The sequence below is a fragment of the Corvus kubaryi genome, unplaced genomic scaffold (assembly GCF_017639235.1).
Source record: "Corvus kubaryi isolate FWS band 111438036 unplaced genomic scaffold, C.kubaryi_AGA036_p1.0 71, whole genome shotgun sequence".
NCBI classification, from domain to species: domain Eukaryota; kingdom Metazoa; phylum Chordata; class Aves; order Passeriformes; family Corvidae; genus Corvus; species Corvus kubaryi.
In genome coordinates, this window is record NW_024582059.1 from 7,382,290 (window position 1) to 7,401,976 (window position 19,687).

At 39.6% G+C, this 19,687-nt stretch overlaps 1 protein-coding gene across 1 annotated transcript; it reads right to left on the reverse strand.

Moving 5' to 3' along the window:
• Window positions 1-470: 470 nt before the first annotated feature.
• On the reverse strand, window positions 471-16,206 carry PLRG1 (pleiotropic regulator 1). Its single transcript, XM_042049721.1, has 15 exons — window positions 16,119-16,206; window positions 14,264-14,370; window positions 13,898-14,040; window positions 13,390-13,443; window positions 12,057-12,150; window positions 11,567-11,657; window positions 11,271-11,372; window positions 9,678-9,770; window positions 9,196-9,345; window positions 8,986-9,087; window positions 8,405-8,507; window positions 7,728-7,836; window positions 6,071-6,210; window positions 4,347-4,540; window positions 471-3,382 (listed from the first exon to the last, which is right to left on the reverse strand). Exons 1-15 carry the CDS (start codon window positions 16,125-16,127, stop codon window positions 3,323-3,325), a joined length of 1,551 nt encoding a protein of 516 aa, XP_041905655.1. The 5' UTR covers window positions 16,128-16,206; the 3' UTR covers window positions 471-3,322.
• Window positions 16,207-19,687: the final 3,481 nt, after the last annotated feature.

Here is a 19,687-nt window from a genome sequence, read left to right on the forward strand (position 1 = left end):
AAATCACACCCCACCAAGTGGAATCACCACTTCAAAATTTAGTGATAAACCCCCCATTGACTTCATTGTGACCAGATTTTCAGTAGCATGCCATGTAGAGAAACATCCCTTTAATTTGCTCCCATTAAGATATACCAAAATTAGTTTAAGCTTTCTTTCACCCACAAAGCTGTCATCCAGAACTTGTCCTAGAACTCATACTTAAACTCCAGAGGTGTTTGCATGTTTTTATAAAACACACTAGAGAAAATGCATGAACAAATCTGCATCTGTTTTGCTAATCCCTTCATGCAGACAGGAAGCTCTCCATAAAACAGCAATCAATAGTTTCTCTCTTCCCATTACAGCTGATGGCCCAAAAAGACTTGTGCTATGGGAAACAGCCCACTTCAATCCTAAATTACTTTCATTTTCAATACAGTGGTTTTTTTTCTTCTTACTATAAATCCATAATGGAAAAAAGACATGAATTCATATTGTATGGAAGGTTTTATTGATTGCTAAATTGCTGTCACTTACATCAGGTATAGCACTTCAATTCCAATCCAACAAAACTAAAAAGAAGCTGCTACTAAAGACTTGTTCCTGTAAGCCTTTCAGTTCCAAATACACACTGCTCTGCACATCTTTCACACTGCCAGCAAACAACAGTGTTTTAGCTGCACAGCTTACACTGTATGCTTCAGTATACAGCAAAGAGTAATCTGAAAATTCATCACTTTTACCAGTTACACTTTTTTATGTTACAAACAAAACCCATTTTCTTACTCCTCTGCAATTATATATACAGTATAAAACAAATCTCAGGATTTGTGGTAGAAATTATTTGATCCTATACAGAAGACAACATCAAATTTTATGAAATTGAGAACAATAATTATTCTCTGAAATTAGACTATTAAACTGGCATTGCAGTGTGACCCTTTCCAGAACCATGTAAAACACATCCAGTAGACCAGACCCTCCTCTTTTGCTTCACCTTATGACTCACATGGACAAATTTAATGTCACTGTGTATCCTACACAATCAGGCCTGTGTGTGTCACAACTGAGTATCCAGGCTTACTCTGCACTAGAGGAGCACTTTGATGCAATCTGATAATCTTGATGCATCATAAATAATACTTACAGAAGAACATGTGATGATTACTGTCAAGTGGAAGAAAAAACTGCTGGGAAGGAAATGAACAAGTAAATCAAATGCTCAAGAATATACTTTAAAAAAAAAAATCACACTTAGAACTGGGGCAGCCTATCCTAGAGCCAAAAAGGAAACATATTATCCCAAATAATAGTGCACGGCCTTTAATTTATAGACAAAATCTTTACCGAGGGCACAAAAAAGAAATGTTCTGACAACCACTGCCCCAAGACAGCAGATTCCTCCAGAAGTCCAGAGAAGAAACACAGGTTCTTACGGAGACTTTGTGATCTGTCTTCAAAACGATGAAGAGTGGAATAAATGCAGTTTCTAAAGTGAAGTGCCAGTACAGAAAAGACGTGCTAGAACTGTGGGCCATAGCTAGAGCTGTAATTTCTCCTTCCTCATTCCAAACTATCAAAAGAAACAGACACTTCTTAAAAAAAAAAGAAAACAAAACAAAACAAAAAAATTCTCAACAATCCCACCTCTTTTCAAGTAAGGTGTTTCTCTCTACTCTGGTTTCCTAAAGAGGATTTCACTGTGAGCAACAAAATTTTGTGTAACACCAATAATTCATTGATTTCTGGAATGAAGCATTAGTAGCAACATACAACATGCATAAGCCATAACCTGTATTTTTAATTGTTATATTAGTTAACATGGAAAGAACTGTAATCAAGATCCACAAAAATTCAAATTACCAGTGAAATAAAAGATGCTTAATCCAACTCCTAAATACGAAATATTCCCCTTCCTATTTTGTGAAGTTACTTCTGACAGTAGCTGTGAACTAAAATTCAGTTATTTATGCAGCATGGACTCCCTTGAAATGACATTGTCAAACATTCATATTATAAATACAAGACCTCCTATGCATCATAAAAAAGACAAAAATTGTCATAATATAAACAAGTCTTAGTTTTACTAGCTTTTTGTAAATTACATTGCAAATAACTCATTTGTCTAACATAAACCCTAGATTTGAAAGAAGTCAAACTGGTAGAGAATAGAAATAATTATTGTGAACTGCTTGATATCAATGCTTGATATCAGTGAGGCCACAGATTTATTCCAGCATCTAGCCAGCGTGACACTTGCCAATGCAACTATTAACACCGCTAGCAAAGTTGTCAGTAAGTGAATGGCCAGATGACAATGGTTTTCTCCACTGCCCTGTGAAGAGAAAGTGCTTTAGAGCAGCACGGACATCACAGATAAGCAGTAGCAAGGAGGCTTACATGTTTACTGCTTGTTACCTGACTATTTGTAGAGCCAATGAAAGATTTGTCCCTTCAGACGTACAAATCATCTTTCAGTAACAGTTTATTTTAAATTCCTTCCTAAGATCATGGGAAGACGCAATGTGTAGAATTAAGGCTTAAATGACTTAAGAGCTTTTCCTCGAGCTCAGCTGTGAAAGTTCACTGCACTCTACTGTGATATATGCTTTAGATAAATGGAAAAAACCAACAGTTCATCTACAAAGAAAGTCAACTGGTCCTAACCCTGCAGTGACTGTGAACAATATGATTTGACAGTGGTTCCTGCTACAGAAGGCCCACTCTGAAATAACATAAATGAAGATGAGTGCTTCCATATGAAAGCTTTCCTGGGGAAAGATACACTTTGAAAATCCATTTCATTCAATAACAGCACCAGCAATGCTCAGAGGCCATGTTTTTAAAGCAAACTACCTTATTGTGTCGTCTTGCTTGTTTCTAAATTACTCTGAAATTCTAATTTAGTATAGACTTAGCCTATGTATTGTAAACAGTATTGGTCTAAAATCTGAAAGCGTCCCCAAGGAATTTCCAGAAGATGACTTCTATGCATGAATTTGTAATTAACTTTTGAGGTCAAGCAAGGGTGTTTCAGACAACCTAGCTCATCAAAATATTTTTATAAGAATCTATCGAGCGTAAGTCTAAAAAAATAACCACCTGCACACCTATCTTTTTCATGAACCCTGCATGCTCCACAAAGTTAACAGATTCAACTGGTTTGCTGGAATCACAACAAAAAAAGACAAAAGGAAAGAGAAACAAAATTTATTATAAAACATGTTGAAATAGCAATGACTTAACTGACTTCTTGCTCTGCTGTTCTAGGCAGAACAAAATGCGACTGAAAGCTCTCAGGAAAGCCAAAACAAAACTACAGAAGTAGTATGTTGTTGCACTAAAATCGCTTTCTCTTGATAATTTCTGGTTTCCAGCTGACAGGATGGGTTTCTTCAGTCTAAAGGAAAAAAAAAAATCTCGTAAGGATTATTTTAAACTTGAAACTCACCTATAATTAAGGTTTAGTTTAAAATATTACTTATGAAGTATTCTGTACTCTATTTCATACCTAGCATTATTAATACCTAATCTACAAGGTAATTAACTTATCCAAATTAAATTTTCTATCATCTCACTGTCTGAAGTACATAGCAGTACTTGTTCTGTTCTTATCACTCTTTTTTTTTCCAACAAGGAAAAAGATCAGGTTGCCAATGGCATTTCCAAAACAACACTGTATCAAAGCACAGGAACACGAGTAGCCACCGACAGTCCTTCCAGAGGTATCAGTATTGGTAGATGTCATTGAGTGTATTTTGCCCAACTTCAAAACCGATTCTTTATATCTGAGAGTTGCTCCAAGTCTAATTCAGTGCAAAATTCCAATGCTTAATAAAAATTCTTTTATTCTTTATATTTAAGACATACACTGATAAATGACACAATAATCTACTGTCTTCTCCACTAGTAAATGAGTTCAGATTTTAGAGTTAACAGTGTGAAAATAAGCTATTTATTCTAAATTCTAAAAGTTGTCAAGGCCAATAACCAATCCAGATCATATAACTAAGTGCAATAAACCTTTGAAGTGCAATCCTTTTGCTGATCCCCATGTTTTTATCAATACAACCCCACAGTTCCCCACTGGGTTCAAAACCCAAAATACGTTATTGTATTCAGGTTTCTCCAAACTTCACCACAAAGGCCTTTTGCAAAAGAGTTCACAGACCTGACACTTGTACTACAGCATATAGTAAGAATTAGGAATGCAGAAATTAGCTACTGTCCTATTAATGCTAATGCAGAGGTCTTTCAACAAAACAGATTACGTAAGTCTGAACATGTCCCCTACTGACATGTGTTATATTTGTCTGATTTTTTTTGATTTGATGAAAATACTTTAAAAAGACACTTTCACATACCGCAGTATCATCTTCTTTGTATACTTTTATGGTTTTATCAGCTTCAGCAGTTAGCAATCTGCTTTCTGACTGGTCAAAAACACAAGCAAATATTCCTGATTCGCTGTCCAAAGAACCCGGCTGTACAGCTGCATGTACTCTCTGGAAATTGTATCCAGTTCTCCAGTCCCAAAGATGCATAGTACCATTATCAGCTACAACAAACAAACAAACAAACTTAGTATTTTGACCAGTTAATTTCTATCTGTTTTCTAGAAAGAGTATCATGAACAACTAGTATATACATCAGGAATACATCTCACGACATTCATGCAGAACAGTTCAGCACACCCCGTAAGTTTTCCTATTTTCTGCTTTTTTTCTTCTTCAGAATCTCATCCAGATTTTTATCAGATAACCCTGAGAGATGATAAACTACATCACAAGGCAATTGCAGCAAGTTGCTTTGGAAGCACAGTAAGGACTGGCATTCTGAATTTCAAGCTCCCTGAACAGTAGCTCCACTAAAGTTGAATGAAGAGGCATCATCCTACCAAAGAGATTAAGGACAGTAAGGACTTCTACATCATGCAAAGTAGGTTTGATGTTTGCACAGGTTTTATTCCAAATTTGGTTTAAACCTGCCAGTATTGCTGCTGCTGGCATCAGCTACAGGGCATTCACAGCAATCTGAACTCTCTATTCAGAAGGATGTTCTCAAGATAATTTTTCAGTTACAAAACCCAATATCCTTCAAAAGCATTTTCTAGCCAAAACAGATCTATTAAAATTTAAATTTCTCCACAGCTGCCAGCTAGACAGGAAATCCAGATGTTTCAAGAAGGGTGTTTCTACAGTAGAAAACTCCAAGGTAAAATCAACTTCTTTTAATTCGGCATCACCTCCTCTGAAGGTGCTGTAGATAGCATGAAGATGTAAAGGGGAGAATTGATACTCAAATTTTAATTTTAAAAAGTCACAACTAATATTATTAAAATGACAGGGGGTTTTTTATGTGGAAAAGGAGAAGGTATTTTCTAAGACTCAGCTACTACTAACAATAAAAGTCTTACAAAGATGTTCTGAAAGTGTCTTCAAATAATAATAAGGAAATGTAAGTCTATTCCAGTATTCTGTGAAGTTCTTGCTCCTACTGTGAATGAGCCGAATGTCAAACACAGCTTTATCCAAATTTTAAAATCAAGGGCCCGTTTTACACACACATACTTGGAAACATAACCAGAGTAAGGTGACAATGTAATTGGCTGTTTTCCAGCTCCTGCTTAGCACAGTCCCATCTTACTCCACATCCTTAGCCTACAGGACATACAATATCCAAGGGGACCAAATGGGACCAAGTGCCCTATTCCCCATCAGCTTCAGCAAGATGTTTCTATATCCTCTATCCAGTCTCACTACATCAATGTGCAGCTAACTCTAGAGGAGGCACTGATGATTAGCAGATCATAAAGGATGGACTCTGGAGCCTTGCAGCAGCAGCCAGATGAGAAGAGGAAACCTCTTCCATGCAGCACATTAGAAGTCCTTCAAATTTATTTTATTTGCATGCAGCTCAGAAACATCCAAGAAGATGAAAGTGGCCCTATTCATTATGAAATGAAATGGTGTCCTGCAGCAGGCTTACAGGCCTAGGTAAAGCAGAGCTCTGTGAGCATCTCTGCCGAAGGACCTCCAGCCACATGGGCATGGGGGAAAGGAGGGGAATGTGTATTTCTGACTTTTACCTCCTGAGACCAGAACACCATCAGAATTTACAGCCAGGGTGTTTATAATAGCATTGTGACCAGAGAGGTTCTGAATGAAGTTTCCATCTGGGAATTTCCACTGCTTAATATTATCTGGAGAACCAGATGCAAATGTGTAACTGAAAGAAAATAAACACAGTATATTAAAGTTCAAAATCGCTGTAGTGAGAGCAAATGTCCTTCATTAAAACTACTGCTAAATGCTAGTTGCAAAATTACTTAATATTAGAACTGCTTTTCTGACATGTTTACTTTACATGAAATTAAGCAATTTTATGAAGTCATGAATTAGCTATTCCTACTATTTTCTTTTCGTTTCATAGACTAAACTTTATAATATCCTATACGGCACAGGATTTAATATGCAAGTACTTAAAATGCACATTAAGTTCTCTTCAGTTGTTATTCTGGCAAATTTTCAGGTATAAGGGCATCATCAGCAAAGGTAACAGGAAAAAAAAGACAACAAACCCCAAGCATAGGCTAACAGCTAGTCTTCCAAAATTACATAAGCAAGGAGAAGGCCCCGCAAAAATGTAATTAAGAAAGATCATCTCTTCCACTGAGATACCCTGAAATAAAAATTTCCTTCATTTTAAGATGTGCAAGCAGTTTCTTGGTTATTTGGGTAGCACACATAAAAGTCTGTAGGAATACTTTCACTACCACACTGTCCAGGCAATTTGCTGTCTATTTAAAAGATACTACAAATAAAAAAGTGAGTCTTATGAGAAAATGCCAGAACATTTAAAAAAATAGAAACACTGAAATACAGGCTCACAGCTGCTACTGTTTGACAAGAACACTTCAAGTTTACTTTCAAAAAGGTGTAATTGATGAAGCTGAATCTAGAATTACTTTTTTTTTTTCAGAATGTAAGTAGAACTAGAGGTTTTTTCTATAGCTACAGATAACAGGCTATACAAGATTTCAGGCACACATTGGAACAGAGTTTATTCATATCAAAGATTCTGAATTTCTGATAGAAATGATAGAATGTAATTTTAAAATATGAAAGGCACAGAAGTATTGAAGTTCTATGTGAATTCCTTTTCTCCATTGTTTTAAAGGGCATCCAAACAGGCAACTGCTGTGCATCAAAATATAGCATCCAAATTCAGAGCATTTCCAAGACCATCTGCTTCAAAGTTTCAATTCTCACAGTAAGTTTTCTTTTAGGGCCAGTTAAGATTGAAATGTCTTGTGCAGTGAACCACATATTCAAAACAAAGGCCGTTCTATTAATCAGTCTCCTTTAGCATTAATCACACATGTGCAATGGCCCATTACAAAACTACTGCACTTTCTGCTCACAACTATTCAGTTACATATTTATTATTAGCCTTACAAGCCCTGTATCACTGATTTTTAAGGACTGAATGAAAGGCACACACATAAGTAACTCTGTGGGATATAAGACATTCTCAGGATTGCTCAAGTACACCAATGCCAATACTAGAGAAGCACAATCAATGCAGTAAAACGTATCTGACAATTGATATGTACATTTTTGCATCATCCTAAGTGCATTACTTTCTCACATTATTATACTCTACCATTCTAGATCTTCACTCACATTGGCTCTCTTCAGCTCTCAAAAGTACTGTGAAAGTGTAACAGAATGAGGAAAACTTACTGTCTCGGATGTAGCACTACTGCTCTTACAGATTTCTTGTGATTTGTTAAAGTAACACGAGTTTTTCCTGCCACCAAGTCCCAGAGCCGTATGGTAGTATCATGACTGCCTACAATGAAAGGAAAATTTAAAAAAAAAAAAAAAAAGTAGAAACCATTGCCTTGACTTTATCATAATCATTACTTTGCTAAGGCAGCCAAAATGATGCGAGACAATAATATTGTGCTAATGCCACCTCAAATGAAGAATATGCTGGATTGCAATAGTCTTTTTACTCAGTTTGAAATCTAAGAACTAAGTTACACTGCAAAGCTGGATTTTGACATAATGGAAAAGAAGATGAACACTTAACCACGGTACTGGATGCTCCTTAAATGAAATGGGGAGGGCTAAAATATCACAGAAAATCCAAGTCTCAATACATATTACAACACAAATGTTAACACCAGAAAAAAAAGAAGAGCAGAAAAGCATTTGAACAATGCACAGCCATATTTGCTTAAACATACCATTAATAGTATGCGTAACCACTGCATGGCCCAATTTCAACAGAAACTAGTAAGAGATATTGAGCAAATTCTCCAAGGTAACATTATGAACATCACACAATTACTGAACAAACACATTCATCATTAGGTTTTTCCATCATGTTACTCATGAAACCACGCCTACTATACCTGTAATAATTTGTGGTTCTGCAGCTTGGCACTTCACAGTTGCTACTGCATTTGTGTGTCCTGACAGTGTGTGCACACTGGCTTTTGTCCTCACATCCCAAATCTATGAATTCACAACAAATATGTGAGAGGTCAGTAACAGGTGCATATTCAATGTATTTTAGGCACTGTCAATAGTCTACAGATTAAAAAATGGTATTTAGGTGGTATTTTTCAACCAAACATTCATCACAGAACTGCCTCAGCTGGCAAATTTCAAAGAGAGCAGGAACCTGCCAGTGAACTTCTATGCATATGAATAATTTAAGTCACCATAGTCCCATACCACCTTCTAAATACTAAGCAATCGTACATATATTATGTAATCTACCTACTAAATTAAGAAATAAAACATCCTGAAGTGACATGACATGTTTGTATTTGGGCTTCAATTTTACCAACAATGTAAGACCAAGCTAACACAAATCATCTTAGTATTTCATCTAGATTGATGTTAACTTTTGCTAAGTGCTCTTTTTTACAAATGTAAGATGTTGAAATACACATATCAGGGTGTTTAAACACAACAGTGCTATACTTACTCGTGCTGTTGAATCTCTGCTACATGTCACCAACACATCTATTGTTGGATGCAAGTCTAAGCCATAGACAGCACTTAGATGACCATGGTAATGTCTGATAACCTAAATGAACAAAAACCACACAAACTAATAATTGAAAGAATATTCTAAATGCTTTGATTTCTGTATTTGCTACCACCAATTCCTTCAATTAAAGAAACCATAGCTTACCTTATTGTATTCAAGATCCCAGCATTTCACTTGTTTGTCTTCTCCACAAGAAAAGAGGTATGGACTTCTTGCACTTACTATCACCCCTCGTACAGTACTGATGTGTCCCGTCAAAGACAATTTCAATTTGCCACTAGCAAGGTCCCAAATCTGCACCAAAAGAGGTATTTTAAGGTAGACAGGAGAAAGCTACACAGTAAGCCTGGGTAAACAGCCCAGATGTAACTGATCCTGTTGCACTGTAAGTTAAAAATAGAATCACAAATATTTCGTCTCCAGATATGACCATGTAATAAATGAAATCTCAAGAAAAGAATTAGTGCTATGACAAGGTAATAAAAGAAAAAATGTTCTGCAGTTCATTATTCCACCAACAGTAAACAAGAAATTGTTTCCAAGGGGCTGGAGACATTTTTAAATAAAAAGGGAAAAAACCCCCACCCACTACAAACTTTGTCAGTCATTTCTTCCCAGCCTCTTACCTTTATGGTTCTGTCAGCAGAGCCAGTAACAAACCACTGATTTCCTGGTTCTACTGCAATACATCTCACCCAGCCCAGGTGACCACTGATAACCTTGAGAAAGAACCAAAAAATTTTATACATCAGAAATAATACACGTACATCTTTTGATGTAATTTTCCTTCTCCAACACTGAAATTTGCTAGTATTTATCAAGAAAAGTCAAATGTGAAATCAGATCTGAAGACAACTTGATTTCTACTTCAGTTAAAGAAAGAGAAAACTAGAAATTTATGTACACCAGACTTGGGGAGCTTGCAATAAGTAAACATCCTATTCCTATAAGCAACTTTTTCACACCCTTTCAGAGTCCAAAACACTGTGGCTCAACACTTGAAGCTTTGAAGAGAAAGAGTCTATTTGAACACCGATTCCTTATGCTGCTGTATAGTGCTTATACAAAGAACAATTCTAAAAATACTGGCTATTAAATTACATTTCTATGTAATAACCTCTTCAAGCACACCATCACCTTCTTTTCCCCAAAAGAGGGGTAATATGAGAGTTGGACACTTTCCAGCAATAAAATAATGGAGACTGATCTCACAAGAAACACTCCGCCAACGCATGCTTTGCTTTCAGCAGCCTTTCTGTTTCTCTAAATTCTCCAAAGTCAGACAGCTAAAATCAAAACCTGTAACTGGTTTCACTGGATGTCATGTTTCATGTACTGTCATACAGCTCATTTCAAAAGATTTAAAACACAACAAAGCTTCTTAGGCAGAAATACTTTGGAAAGCTAAAGTGGACTTTTCTGATCACATGAGACCACAGACACAAGATTTTAAGATAACTGTCAAAATCTCTTAATATAGGAATAGAAATGGGCTTTTCTGGGGAGAAATCTAAGAAATAATTCATTTGACCTATTTTGAGTTCACATCTTTCACAACTTCAAACCAAGCTTAGGAAAACCAGTTAAAATGTAGATCTAAAGCAACAGATAGATGAAACCCACATTTGGTGTTCCAGCTATGCTTTTATTTCCAAGCTGTCTGTACAAGCTTTTGCCTTGTTGAGCAAGGATTTTGACAACAAACCTTCACTAAAACTGTTTACATGTACAAATACTCTAGTGACTTGAATTGTTATTCAGAGTATTTCTCTGAAAAGAAAGTGCTCCTAACAAGTAGGCATTTTTCAATTTTTCATCTGTTTACCATAAATCTCTTATGGATTTATTTTGGTGCCATTTCCTTCAAATGGCATTTATCTTAATTTCTACAAAAAACACATTCAAATACTGCTGTATTTAGAAAACCTATACACTCCTTGGAGTTCAAGTGGTTTTCAAAAAACTCTTTTAAAGATTAGCCTTCAGATTTCTAACTAATACAGCAAACCTAACAAATTTAGCGTAACACAGCTACAAGAGCAAAAAAAAGGTTCAAAGAGAGTGTGTGTATACAACTTAGTTGCGATCGCTTTTTGATCACATTTTTGAATCATATTTGATTACATTTTTGAGAATGAGAACAAAAATTATGATTTAAGCTCTTACATAAAATATGTTTACTTTTTATGCGTGCTCGTGTCATGTAATTTCTAACTTACTCTGTACAGTTTCCAAGGTGGATGCCACTGAGGTTTGGGCATGGTTGGAGCCTTCTTTGGCATTAACGCAGAATTTTTGTTTCCACCAGCTTCCACCATAGCCTGTAAGTTAAAAGAAGGGTTACTCTTCTGGTTCGTAGCTCACCTCTTTGCCCAAAGGCTAAAACCTTTTTATTCTGCCTTCTCAACACTGATTAAATTTAGTCAATCAGGAGATCTCCACACAACACACACAGCTCCAGAAGCAATCTGGTCAATACCATGTACTTTTCACATTAGATGTGCAACAGACTCACCACAGACATCCCAGGAGGTTGTGAACGCTCAGATATCCCAGCATGCCTGTAAATGTCACCCACGCCAGCAGCTGTCCGATTTGCATCCAGCCTAGGGTGAATGAAAATGGTTGATGAATTGCAACCAACTTTCTCCTGCTAAGTGATAAGGCATCACAGGGCTGCATACAGCTGAGTGTTGTACACCTCTCAGGATGGAGAATCCACAACCTCTCTTAGCACCCTGTCCAGAGCTTGACCACCCCAAGGTACAGATACCCACAAAGCTTCACCTCTTTCCTGCCTAAACAAAATTTCCCTTGTCCCAACGTCCACCCACTGCCTCTATGACAATACAAAAAAAAAAGCATACAGAAAATGATGCCTGTCCACACTAAAAGCAGTTTTTTAAAGAATATTTTAATTACTCCAGGTAGCTCCTATCCCAGCCTTTGTGATTTGCCTTGAAACTCCCATAGATAACAGTGTCAATGAGGTAACACAGCAGTACCTGGACTGGGAAGCAGGAAGTGCTACAGCTAAGGACTGTGCTGCAGATTCACTTGGCATCCTCTGGACCTTAGTATCTGCTGTCAAAGCCACGCCTTGGAAAAAATAACACAGCACAAACAAAGACAACTCTTTTAAACAGGAACTCAAAAGTGTATTATACTAACATGTATATACACGTGTACCTGCAAACAAGGGCCTGACACACCTGTAATATTAAGCGTCATCCTTCAATAACATTTTCACATCCAATTCAAATCTACTGAAATCTTTGTTTTGACCCAATCCTTTTCATCTTGATCTACTACATATGTGAATACAAAATTTCTAGAGTATAAAACTGTGTGTTTATATCAGTGGAAATGAGAAAAAAAAAAGTCTAATTAGGAGCAGCATCCATCTTTTTATCCAGCTTCAAATTCTATGGAAATTCAAACATTACAGAAATAAACATGGTGTTGTGAAGCATTTGCTAACCTAGGCCCTTTAGTACAAATTATAATCCAACCCTGTGTGGGGCTACGCATCACACAGTGGTGCCAGAACTACAAAAGGCTTAGTTCCACTGAAGTGAGAATTTCAGGCTATATCTTCAGATTTTTAACATTATCTCAAGAATAGCAGATCTTTTCTTTAAAAAAATTTAAAAACTCTTTGTAAAGTATAGTTTTGGAGCAGACTAACTAATTGCTTTATTTCTCTTCCTAACCAAACTTCTGTCAGTTGACAACAAACTCAGTAGTTGGGCAAAATATTCAGGTTAAAACAAGAAACAGCAAAGAAAGAAATCTGATTTTTAACCCTGATATACATGATTCTATTAAAAGAACATTAAACTTGTCGAAACCACTGTGAGAAATTCTCAACCGCACAGTTACAAGAAACTATGCCTGGTATTTTAAAGATTGAGGGTCCACTGAACACTCATATTTGTTAATTTATAAGCCAAAACAACAGATTTTCCACTATACTCATAATAAGCTTAAGTACAATGAAAGATTAACAGCTAAAACTACGCTCTTACAAGAATAGAGCAGGATTCATCAGCAACAGTGGCAATTAGCAATGGCCAATGTAACAATACAGAAACATAACCCTTACAAGCATGGACAAAACCAAATGACACTAAAACTATTAAACCTTTAAGTCTCTTCCCCAGAGCAAGGTGGTGAAACCTGCACCTTTCTACTCTGGTGACGAAAAGCAGGCTACATTCCATTACTATCAAGTATAGATTCACAACAAGAGGAAGCCTGCTCCTGCTAGGATGAACAATGCCTTGTTCATACAGGAAACCAAAAAGTTCATGCAAACACTTGCAAAATTTTACTTACCAGGCCCAGATGGGTATGGGTGTGTACCAGTCACCACATACTCAAGTTCTTGTCCTAAAGAGCAAGAAAATGTTATATTAATAATTACATTTTATACTGCACTGTAAATAATGCACTCAAACAGCAAACAGAGGAAAACAGAGCAGGTCACACATGGCAGAAACCAGTAACCACTTCCAGTGTACTTAGACATTTCTCATTTTCATTAATTTAATTTGTTCTGTGTGCAGCACACACTAATGTTACCAAAAATTACTCTTTTTACCAATTAATCACTATAAAAAAAATCCACAGCACCCAATAACTCCTTTGCTATAAACAAGCTTTCCCCTTGCTCTGAATCACGTACCTCCTGTGGACCCTAGCAAGAAAAATACCAATCAAAAAAGGTTTCTTTTATTTCTGTATTTATTTCCAGTGGATTAACACTGGACTGCATTCTTTAGATTCTACATCAGTGAGACTGTTGCAAAAGAAAGGACAAATATACCACTAAGAGCATACTAACCTTGATTTCCAGAATACTGCTTGTGTCCATAGGGATCCCCAGTGTTGGGGCCTCCTTTCTCCCTCAGGTTCTCTTTGAGAGTGGGCATGTGTAGCACTGAGCCGTACTCTGTGCGCAGCTTGACTGCCATTTTCACCTTGTGACTGTGGGAAGAGTAAAGCATAATCCTCATTAAACCCCAGTTTCTGAACTGTTACTAAGTTTTGAAATATTTTAGAGAGGATGTCATAAAACTTACTTTACAACTCTAATATTTCTCTCCTCTCAAAATTACACTGTTAACAGCACAGAAACATCTGAATTTCTGACTTGGGTGGAGCAATCATTAACAGAGTTTAAAACTTCACCGAGTGCAGCAGCACTTACCTTTCTTCATCCAATGGGATAGGCTTGGCATTATCAGCTACAAACATGTCATGGGTTCTCTTCAAAGACCTGAACACAAGTGTGTGCACAGAATGTTTTTGGACTTCCTAAAATAAAGAAAAAAGCATTTAAATATGCTTGAACAGATTTAAATGAAAAACTGTAAACTGAAACATAAATTGAACTGAGTAGCAATTTCAAATCTCAGTTCTATCATATGCAACCATTCAGTTCACAGAAGACACTAATCCTTTTGGAAACTAAAAAATTAAGTTTATCTGTTAATTGTTTTACAGTGTTTATTCAAAACTATATACTATTCCTTGTAAACTTACAAGACTTTGAAAAGCAAGCCAAAAACTCTGATCAAACTTTCTGCACTGGTATTTACATGACAAATCCATGAATATAAAAGCTTTTATCTCACATCCTTTCCAGTTCTGTTTTTATATGCAGGCAATAAAGTAACCAATTCTGAAAAAAAAACCCCTGTAAATTTTCCTTCACTACCACCATAAAAAGAACATGGGCAATCGTGAATTTGTGTACCACTTCACGTTAGCATGGCTAATCACCACTCAACAACAGCAGCTGTTGACACAACAAACGGAGGAGTAGGTAAGACCACGTCTCCCCAGCAGGGAAGAAGCTTCTGCAAGTAATTTTCGACAAAAACTTTTCTGTAAAAAACCAGTTCATAGTGTTGCATGGGGCAGCAGTCGTTCCACCTTCTTCTATAATCCTGACAACCCCACATGCTTTTAGAAGGGCATGACATTCACGCCACAGTAACGATTCTACAGCCTATAAAACCAGGGGCCTTCTCCACAGCGGTACTCCCAAGCCCTCATAAAGACCCCTGAGGATGCCACTATGGGCTAACAGAGTCAGTAGCTCTCTGGTGGTCGAGCATGACAGCATCATTTCCCCATAATCACAGAACATGCTGAGTTGAAAGGGACCCACAAGGACCATCAAGTTCAACTTCTGGTCCTGCACAGGACACCCCAAAAATCACACCATCTGCCTGGGAGCATTGTCCAAATGCTTCCTGAACTCTTGTCAGGCTGGTGCTGTGACCCCTTCCCTGGGGAGCCTGTTTCCCTGTCCAACCACCCTCTGGGTGAAAAATCCCTTCCTAATATCCAACCTAAACCTCCCCTGACACAGCCTCAGGCCATTCCCTCGGGTCCTGTCACTGGGCACCACAGCGATCAGATCCGATCAGCGCCTGCTCCTCTGCTTCCCCCTCACGAGGAAACTGTAAACTGAAGTGAGGTTTCCCCTCACTCTCTTCTCCAGGCTGAACATGGCAAGCGACCTCAGCCACTCTTCATAAAGCTTCCCCTCCACACCATTCATACTCATTTCATTTAGACCTTTATTTTACATTGTGGTACCGAAAACTGCCCCCCAGCACTCGAGGTGAGGCTGCCCCAGAGCAGAGCAGAGCGGGACAATCCGCTCCCCTGCCCGGCTGGCGATGCTGTGCCTGATGCCCCGCAGCACCAATTCCGCAGACGGCACAAGTCTGGCAAAGCAAGCCCGCTGCCCGCTGCTCACTCCCTCCCCAGACAGGCACAGGCCGATGACCCGCACCCTCTGCGTCCTGCGCGCACCTCGCTGTCCCCGGGCCGGACCTGGCGGGGTCTGCGCAGACGGAAAGGGCGCCAAGGTCCATCCCCACAGCGGCCCTTCCCACCCAGGGGACAGTGAGGGTGGCGGGTGCGGGGCGGCACTTCTCTCGCCCGGCCCCAACCCGCCCCAGTGACTCGGCCCCACTCCCTGGTCTCGCCCGAGGAGCCTCTGGGGCGCGACAGAGTGGACATGCGGGGCCGCTCCCCCCGTCCCTCACCTCCGCCATTGCGCCACCGAACTCCCCCCGCCGCAGCCGCTATGGAGCCACTTCCGGCGCCTTCCTGCGCCGCACCGGAAGTGACACGTGGAAGAGGGAAATGAGGGGACAATAAAAGAGGGGCGGGGCTTATGGCACCCCCTCCCCTCGGTGTACTGGGGATCGCGGGTTCGAGCCCCGCCGGCGCTGCCGGAGCAGGCGGTGCGAGTCACTTCATCAGCGTGTATAAATATCTAAAGGGGGGTGACAAGAGAACGGAGCCAGGCTCTGCTCGGTGGTGCCGAGCAATAGGACACGAGGCAGAAACTGGTGCACAGAAGTTCCTCCTGAACATGAGGAAGAACTTCACTGTGCCGATGATCGTGCACCAGCACAGGTTGCCCAGAAAGATTGCGGAGTCTCCCTCGCTGGAGATACTCAAGAGCCCTCTGCACACAACCGTGTGCCGCGTGTTTTGGGATGGCCCTGGCATAGCCGGAGGTGGGCCCCGCTGGCCCCGCTGCGGGGCCGTGTCTCAGGTGTGCGCTGCGGGCAGCGGCCGCCAGAGGGCGGTGTCGCGCTGCGGGCGAGGCGCCGGCGCTGCCCCGTCACGCTGCGGGCCTGGCCGCGCTCTGCTCCGTCCCGTCTTGGGGCCGGGATTCTCGGCCTTTGCGACCGCTTTGGGTCGTGCAGCTACAGGTTTCAAGTATTGCTTCCCTCGCGAGTTCTCGAGGATAAAGCCACACAGTTTGGAACCACGGTGATATTGGACCATTATAGCTGGTCTTTTGGGAAGAGTGTCTTGAGTTTGGGTTCACGGGTCCTCATTTGGATGGAGAGTGAAGCATGTAAACGAGCTGTAACCCCTGCACCCCGTGGCAAAGTGTTGGTTGTGAAAGCGCAGAGGTTGTAATCGTCTTCCAAATGTACCCTGGTACTCCACCTGATATTTCGCTTTCCTTCATAAGCAGAATAACCAAATGCATCTGTGCAAATTTCACATACGCACCTAATTTCTCCAGATACACTCATCTGCTCTTAATTCCAGGAAGTCTTGTCCTCCTGGGCAGTAGCTGGGATTTGGTAAGCTCATCTTTTGCAGCCACTCCATCATGATGTTCTTCTTTATCACTGGACCAGCCAATTACTCTGCCTGCATGCCTGAGCTGTGAACATTTTACAAACTTGATCTGGGCTAGAAGTAATTCAGTGCAGCATAGGTGGTTCAAACCTGTCATCTTTATTAGCTACAGGACTGTGTTAGCCTGGGATTATTTCTGGTACACGACTTGCCTGCTTGACATCAAGGTCGTGTCTTTTCTGCAGTTGGTGGGTCATTTCTTGTGGCTGCACTGATGATTTATGTTTAGTAATTTAGGTTACAGTGATGGTAATGTGCTCCACGTGGCTTTGACCTCCAGCTCCCGGTCTAGGTAGAGGTGGGGAAGAGATGCCAATTGTCACTAACGGTGGAGAACTATTGCCAGCTCCATTTCAAGCCAAGGCAGCCAGGTTTCATATTTAACATGTCAGCCTATTTTGGTAGTCCTTCTGGTGAGGCTGGCAATAATCCCTCTGGATTTCAGCGCTTCCTGTAAAGGCCAGCATAGCACCTCGAGGAGGGGGAGCATTGTCTGTCCTTGCTTAAAGTGCAACCTAGAGTGCAAACTCCACAGGGCAGTGTGTCAAAATGGGGCAAGTCTTTCATGTCCTCTTGGGCTAATGACGTTAGATTGAGGATACACAACATTTGAAAGGAAATTTGGGGAGAGCTAGGGATTTCAAACAGGTTTGCCTTTCTTTTTTAAGGTTACAGACAGAGTAGCATAACCCTGCTTGATTGCTCAGTTGACTGGTAGATTTGATGTGTGGAAATGGTTTAAAGGCTGGTCTCTGGCAGTGTACAGAGTTGTTTCCTTCCTATTGTCTGTCGAAAGAAATCAAACTTATTTCCACCGCCTTTTAAAGGGAAACCAAATTTGAAATACGTGATCTGGTAGCAAAATTTTTTTTAAAAATCCATTTATATTTAGCAAGAAAACTTGTCTGTGCTTTTTATTACTATTATTAGTAGTATTCACATGGCCCTGTAGTTGCTATAGTTGTTCTCATTTTTTTTACAAGTAAACATTCCCCTCAGAAATTTATATCCGAACTTGTTTCCTGGTTTCCTTGTAATGCTTTAGAAACTCAGAGAACAAATTAATCTTTTCGGAGATTTCAGAATCCAGTTAGAGGACAAATTTAATATTTTTGTTTTTCTAGAAGGTTTAGTCTAAGGTGAAATTTAGTCCTGGAACGTCAATAAATCATGTCAGTAATTTTAACAAGAATATGCATTTCATTAATTTTCTTTGTTATATGTGGTTTCTTGATGTGTTCTTGCATGTCAGCTACAGCTGCAATTCTGGAAAAAGCAAACTATGTATTTTTTAATAGGCACTGTTCCATGGAGGGTGACTGGTAAGTTGGATGGACTTCTAGTGTTGTGTTAAAGGCAAAGTGAATAGGCACACTCATTAATGTTTTAGAATTTGCTTGCTCCCAGAACACGGAGATACCATTAATTATCATTTACAAGAAACCTTTGAAGTAATATTTGCTACCAGTAAAAGCAGATAAGAAAAAAGGATGTTTGTCTCAGCAGAGATGAACATTTAAGTTTACAATATTCTTTTCATAGGATGACACTATTACAACACTAGTTGTTTAAAAGGACATTTCTAAATCAACAGCTATTTTTAAATTTAAACACTGTAGCTCAGTGTAAGCCAAGAAGGTTCTGTCCCCCAAGACCTCTTCGGGGGGTACATCCAGCTCTGAAGGGCCATGATCTGGTGACCACGACTCACCTGGGGGCAGGGGGGGTTGTGTAAAGAGGGTTGCATCACTGGCTGGCACAACAAACACCAAGGCAGCGAGCAAATAGTCATTCCTCAAATCACACATACGCCTCTGCCAGTAAGTGCCTTTTTAGCACAAAAATACTGTACAGAGGGGTTTCCTGGAACACCAACAGGTCCATGGTGTATTATTGCAGTTTCTAGCAGGTGGGTTGTGGTATCACTACCACGTTAACTCTGGAAACATCTTCTCATTAACCACATGAGTTGGAGGAGGCAGTATGAAGGAAAAAAGATAGGTTGTTCTGTTTTGAAGAGAAAGCTTTGATATCATTTTTAGAAGAAATTTAAGTCATAGTTCTGGTTCTTCATAAGGCTTTATTCAATCCTTATAAAGTGTCAGCCTGACTGTAATGGTTGCAATCATGAGAGTAAAACCACATCTCATAACCAAGATGCTAATGGAGGTTAACTTCTGCTGCCAAAATGCTTTTCTGTATGTGTGTATGTTTGCCAGGATAGAACCCTCTGTATGCCATTCCAAATTTGGACCGTTTTTGCTGGTAAAAGTCTCCAGGCACAACCTCTGCAGTGCAGACAAGGCCCTTGCTTACCAGATGGACAGTCACACGATCCTTTCCCTGGGGCATCTGGTCATTTGGCACGTAGCCACCAACCTGCTGTGGTGTGACATGCACGTGTTGCTCATGGAGAATCCTGAGGGAGACACAACCACCCAACTCTCCT

Coding starts and splice junctions, on each gene's coding strand:
- PLRG1 (XM_042049721.1), bottom strand. Junction 14,041..14,263: donor ATCCCATTGGATGAAGAAAG/GTAAGTGCTGCT, acceptor CTCTTCCCACAG/TCACAAGGTGAAAATGGCAG. Junction 7,837..8,404: donor AGAACCACAAATTATTACAG/GTATAGTAGGCG, acceptor CTTTCATTGTAG/GCAGTCATGATACTACCATA.